The following is a 6,090-nucleotide window of genomic DNA, read 5'->3' as shown; positions in this document are numbered from 1 at the left end:
TCACAAAATCTGTGGCTTGAAATATGAAGGTACTTACCATAGATGTTCTGAATTATTTGAATTACCATTCAAATTACAGACCTTGCACTGAAATGATTCCTAAAACAAAACAAACAAACAAACAAAATGTCACATAGAAAATCCTTCCTCCTTTGGTTCTTCTGATTCTGTATACCATAACTTAAGCTAAAAATACGCTTTTGAAGACTGATAAACAATAAAGAGAAACACATTTATTTCCCAGAAATAAAATTTTATTATTTTACCATCTAAAAACCAAGCAGACATGTAATCGTATTAAGATGGGAAAAATATCCCATCCTGAAATAGTCGAGGAGTGATGATGAGACAGTGGAATAGAGTTCCATTCACAAGGAACTTTAATCTTTGTTTACTCATTTTTTGAAGACAGTAACTCAGATGGTAAAATTTGGAATTTTTCTAAAGAATGTCAAAGAAGACCAGGATGAGCTGCATAATTACATAGATAGTTAATATTAAGTTAGTAGGTCGCAAAGGTGATATTGCTCATCTGATCTGTCAGGGGTGGGAAGAGTTTGCACACGTATTTCTGAACATCTGGGACTATTTCCTTGTTAGGCCGCTCAGCAGCAGCAGGGGGAGGTCCTGCAGGTGCTGCGGCAGGGGGCCGGCTGGCAGCAGGGGGGCCGGCAGCAGGGGGCCTGCACGCATATGGGCTGGCAGCAGGTGGAGGCCCAGCAGCAGGGGCGGCAGACCACGGCTGTGCAGGACGTGGGGCAGCAAGTAATGGGGCAACAGCAGCCCTCCTGCACGCCGCAGGGGTCACAGCAGATCCGGTGGTGGCAGAACACAGCCGTGCAGGACGTGGGGCAGCAGGCGATGGGGCGGCAGCAGCCCTCCTGCAGGCCGCAGGGGTCACAGCAGACGGGGCGGCGGCAGGGCTCGCAGATGGGGCGCGTGCAGCGGGGCACGCAGGTCACGGGGCGGCACACGGTGGTCTGGCAGCAGCAGGGGCGGCAGCAGCAGGGGTCGCGGCAGCAGCAGGGCTGGCAGCAGCCTCCGCCACAGCTTGAGCAGGTGGAGCCACAGCAGGAGCCAGTCATGGTGGTGTCTGGGGCTGGGCTGGGTGGGCTGGTGAGAAGAGTTGGGTGGTCTCAGATATGAGCATCTCCCTCCCCGTCGGGCCCTTTATATACTCTGGCCAGAAGCTGATAACCCTAGGCCACAAGGTCACTTCCTAGAGTTGTGGTTGCCCATTGAAATGAGAACTCAAGATTGATGTATTCAGTTGCTGAGGCAGCAACAGCACTGAAGGGTGTTTTCCTTTCTTCCTGCCTTTGCATACTTGGTTAAATGACTACTTGGTGATTCATATCATCAGAAAAATTACTCATTGAATAGCCAATCCTCGCAGACCATGTGACAAGTTGAAAGTTTGAAGAATCCAGTGTTGCCACCAACACACTTTCCTTGGGTTCATCATCCATGACTAAGCACAAGACTGTTCACAGGCCTGGTTTCTGATTGACATTGTGATGAAGCAAGAATTTCTAAAAAAAAACCCCTAAAATGGCTCATAAAAGGAGATGTGTACCGATTCTGCTATGAGAAGAATGGCACAATGCTTTTGTAAAGCACCAAATTGCTTTACCTTGTTTGTATGGAAATAACCACCAAAACCACTAGCATGATGTTGTTATTAGGCCGTTAAGAGCTGGCCTGTAACTCATAGTTACTTATGAGACACTTATATGTAAATAGTGCTGTACTAATTGGAGGTGGAGAGGGAAAGGACAGAAAAATAAGTTATTCGTTGTTTCTGATCACACATTAATTAGAGACTTTAGGAAGTCAAGACAAAGGCAAATAAAGGAATTAAAGGAAAATAACTTTTCATGGGACAATAGGTCAAACTAAATGAGGATTTTATTGTTATTGTGCCCTTTTGAATGCCCTCCCTGAGTATGGCCTTAGAAATAAAATTGAATCTCAGAAGCTAAGCAGGGTCAGACCTGGTTAGTACTTGGATGGGAGACCACCTAGGAAGAACAGGTGCCGTAGGCGTAAAAAATACAAAAATAAGGGATTGTAAGCTGACAAGGGCCTTGCAATCTGTGAGGTCAACCAAGGGTTGCCTTGCCTAAAATAAATAAATAAATAAATAAATAAATAAATAAATAAATAGATAGATAGATAGATAGATAAATAAATAAATAAATAAATCGAAATTGAGATAGTTCTTGCTTCTAGGTGTGATATATGTACTTGTATTGAGTTCTTCAAAATATATTAACGTATTTATAAAGTAATCAATTCTATTTCTATAGTAGATGCTTTGGTTTGTTAGCTGAAAGTTTTGATTGCTTATGAAGTGTGAACTTGAGCCTCTAAAAAAGACTGATGATTTAAGTGAACTGATGAGTGATAAAATAGCTTTGTATTTTTGAGCTATAGCTAAGAAAAATGGGAGTATAGAAAATAAGTGTACAGTTGGAAGACAAGGTAAAGACAATATTGTCTAGGGTTGCTGATGGCTGTCAGACCAAATTTGTCCCCAAAGTGTGTTTTGTTTGGTGTGATAATTTTAATATTCCTTTTGGTCCACCATAGCCCTGGTCCTTGAAGGCCTTTGACTTTGTGACTCATTGTAGTCCATTAGTCTTTGGAAGGCCAGATTTGTAAAATAGTTTCTCAGAGTCATACAGATAAAAGAGTGGCAAAGCTTTAAGAATACCACAGGTCTTCTCTTGAGTATAAACACTGATAATTGACTCCTAGGTCTTTTTCCAACTGAGTCACTTCAAAGTAGTGAACGTGTAGTAGTAGTTATCAAAAATTCTATCCCATCTAGTGAAATAAATAAGAACTTGCTTGATTTATGATTTAACATATTGTTATTTGGCTTAGAATATATAGAGATCCAAATATTAGGACTAGAAATATGTCTGAAAATTCACTGCTTTTGTTGACAAAAGGACATTGTACTAAGAAATCCTGTGTTTTAAAATCACAGACTGTCAGCAACTTTGCTGTCTGAAGTCACATCAGTAGGAAGGGAACATTCCACTATTGCCTGGCCAGGATCTCAGCTACCTTAACACAGAGAAGCAGCCTCAATATCCAGCCCAGAGGCAGAGTTTCAGGTAAGAGATTTCAGACACAGCATTCCTCATTCATCTTAATTATGTAGTTTCCAAAAAAAGAGGACCATAAGTCCTTTTCACAGGCCAGTCCTGATGTTAATTTTTTGCACAAAGCCCTGTTTTGCTTTGAGCCTATCAAAACGCCATTTCCTGTAATTTTACCTAAGTCCACTATTCCTTGAAATCCTGCAGAAACCTTTTCTCTTCCTTTGTGCGATGGGATGCCCGTGGACCTATGCTGTGTGTTCGCCCTTGCTGTAGCATGTTAATGGACCTAAGCTTGTGGAACAAGAGATGTGTCACTGGTCTTTATCATTGGTTTTGTTTTTGTTTTTCTTTTGGCGGATTGTATCATTCAGATTCCAGGAGTACTACAAGGGCATAATTACCAGACTGGGAGCAAGTAAATGTTAACCACGGTGGTGATAAATTATGGGATTTTTGTGGTTGGATTGGAAAACAGTGTAGTATTGATGACTTTTTGTGATGGTGAGCCATGCCCTCAGCTTAATAGTTTCATGAGTTGTATTTTTTAGGAACTAATGTGTGGGCTATGGATGTTAGGAAATATTTAAATTCTGAAAACAGAATATGCATTCTCTGTTCTCCAAAGTGATCTTTAAAATATCCTTTGATCATAAGGGTCAGAGATGGGGGTGGGGAATATTGACGGACTAGGGGCAGGAGGAGGATGAGGAAGGCGAAAAGGATTCACATCCTTCCTCTGCCACCTAGCAATTGTGCGACTTAGAGCAAATTCTTGTACCTTGCCAGCCCCAGTTTCCTCATCTGTTAAACGGGAAGAGTTTTTTTGTCCCTGGTGTTCTTCATAGGCCAGGTTTATCGTAAAATCCATACAGGTGTGAAAGACAGAAGAAATGACTATCATTCGTTGAAAAACGAAAATATTTTAGTTGGAAAAGACAGAAAACTCTAGATGATCAGGGACTGGTAGGATTTATTTCTAGAATTTAAAAAAGAAATATCTCTTCTAAGTGATTTGGGTATTCAAGCTGCCTAAAGCCAGAGAAGACTAAATCAGGTAATCTTTTGGAGTCTCCTACAGCTTTGAGTTATTTAATTCTTTGGGTGGTTCAGGGTGAAAGGAAAAGTTTATCAGATGCATATATTCTCCCCAGCTCTTTTTTTCTCCTGATGCTAAATAAACCTCTATTCATGAATCCTGTAATCTAGGACTCATTCCTGTAGACTCTTATGTAGACTTTTAAAGAGCCTTTTCATTCCAAGACAGCCTTGATCTGACGCTGAATTATTTGGCCTTCTTTATTATATTTATTAGGAAATTTGTTTCTGTAAGTGCATGTGGACTGTCCTGGGTGGGAGAAGCTATCCTTGAATCCTTTCCCACTCTCAATGACATGATATGTAATAAAAAGCACATCTTTTAAGCCTGTTTGATGCAGTGACGCTCAAATGTACAACAAGGAATATAAATAAATGGTACTGGGTGCTTACTATATGCCAGGCACTTTACATACATAAAGTCATTTAACTTTACCAGCAATCTACATTGGTGAGCTTTAATTTTCTTGTTTTGCAGATGAAGAAATCTTAGGGTCAGAGAAATTAAGTTATACTGATGCTGAAGGTTTTGCTTTAGGTCAATATCTACCTTTTAGGATTCTTATCATAAAGACAGTTTCCCTTCCAATTCAGTCTGATTCAACAAATAGAAATTAATTACCAGTTGTATTCTAAACATCAAGCTCAGTACCGGGGCCAAAATAAATAAACTGTGGCCCGTTGGTTGGAGGAGGAGAAATAGATCATCTCAGTACAATGTTTTATGGAGAGGGAGGTAAGCACAGGATCACAGGATGCTGTTGACACATGTTAGGGCACCTAACTTAGCATGTGTGCATACGTGTGTTTGTGAGCACATGCGCTCGTGTGTGTGCGTGTGTGTGTGTGTGTGTTCGAGGGATTAGAATAGAACTACTAGAGAAGACTGAAATGACCTTGGAAATGATTCAGAGTTAGGTAGGTGAGAAGGTGGAGGGGAGGGGAAAGTGAAAGGATCTTCCAGAAAAATGAAAGAACGTGACAAAACCAAAGACACGGGGAACTGCGCAGCATGTGTCAGTTACTGTGAGAAGTTCAATGTCGCTCGAAGTGAAACTTAACAAGGAGTGTTGAGACATGAACCTGGAGAAGTGGGCAAAGGACAGGCCATGGAAGACCCGGTGCGCATAGATTTCCTACCCGCGTGAGCAGCCCGATGACCAGCGTGGCCGTCCTGCGGCGCCGTTCAAAACTCACACCAAGATTTTTAGCACTTCTCTTTCCCTCTCCTGTCTTCCGAATCCTCTTCTTTTTTTTTTTCCTTTTCCTTCTTTATTCTCTTTCCTACTCATCGTCTGCTCATCTGTGTACACTAATATGCATGAACTAAAATTAATGAATCAGGTAGCAGGGAGGTTTACAGAAAAAAATAGTTTATTGTAAACAAGCGAGCCGCATATTACAAAAGATTATGGGGAGGGTTTGAGCAGCCTCTGGAATTGAGGATGGGATTGCCAAGTCCACTCTGGGGGCTTTTAAAAGTGGGCTTACCATCCATGGTGACTTCTGCTGATGGAGACACATGGGAATTTGGCTGAGGGTGGTGATGGACAACTTGTGTACCCAGATGGTAGGATATAAAAAGGACTATTGTCACCTTATGAAAAAATCTATTTTTCTTTCAACTTGATTAAAATGCCGAATCCGTGCTTAGGCTCCAGTGTGTTGCTCTGCGAGGACAGCTGGGTTTCAGCAGCAGCAGCAGGGGGAGGTCCTGCAGGTGCTGCGGCAGGGGGCCGGCTGGCAGCAGGGGGGCCGGCAGCAGGGGGCCTGCACGCAGATGGGCTGGCAGCAGGTGGAGGCCCAGCAGCAGGGGCGGCAGACCACGGCCGTGCAGGACGTGGGGCAGCAGGCGATGGGGCGGCAGCAGCCCTCCTGCAGG

The 6,090-nt window shown here is 42.6% G+C and overlaps 2 protein-coding genes across 2 annotated transcripts in view; both read right to left on the bottom strand.

Annotated features, from left to right (window-relative positions):
• Window positions 1-365: 365 nt before the first annotated feature.
• On the bottom strand, window positions 366-1,085 carry LOC120611155 (keratin-associated protein 2-3). Its single transcript, XM_039873552.1, has 2 exons — window positions 869-1,085; window positions 366-775 (listed from the first exon to the last, which is right to left on the bottom strand). Exons 1-2 carry the CDS (start codon window positions 1,083-1,085, stop codon window positions 606-608), a joined length of 387 nt encoding a protein of 128 aa, XP_039729486.1. The 3' UTR covers window positions 366-605.
• A 4,812-nt stretch (window positions 1,086-5,897) lies between these two features.
• LOC120611153 (keratin-associated protein 2-3-like) overlaps window positions 5,898-6,090 on the bottom strand; it is a 390-nt gene continuing 197 nt past the window's right edge. The window contains exon 1 of the mRNA XM_039873549.1: window positions 5,898-6,090. This exon is cut by the window's right edge and continues 197 nt beyond it. Within this exon, the coding sequence (XP_039729483.1) occupies window positions 5,898-6,090 (193 nt within the window).

Source organism: Pteropus medius, unplaced genomic scaffold (assembly GCF_902729225.1).
Source record: "Pteropus medius unplaced genomic scaffold, Ma_sr-lr_union100, whole genome shotgun sequence".
NCBI lineage: Eukaryota > Metazoa > Chordata > Mammalia > Chiroptera > Pteropodidae > Pteropus > Pteropus medius.
This window is presented reverse-complemented; position numbering and strand designations above follow the sequence as displayed.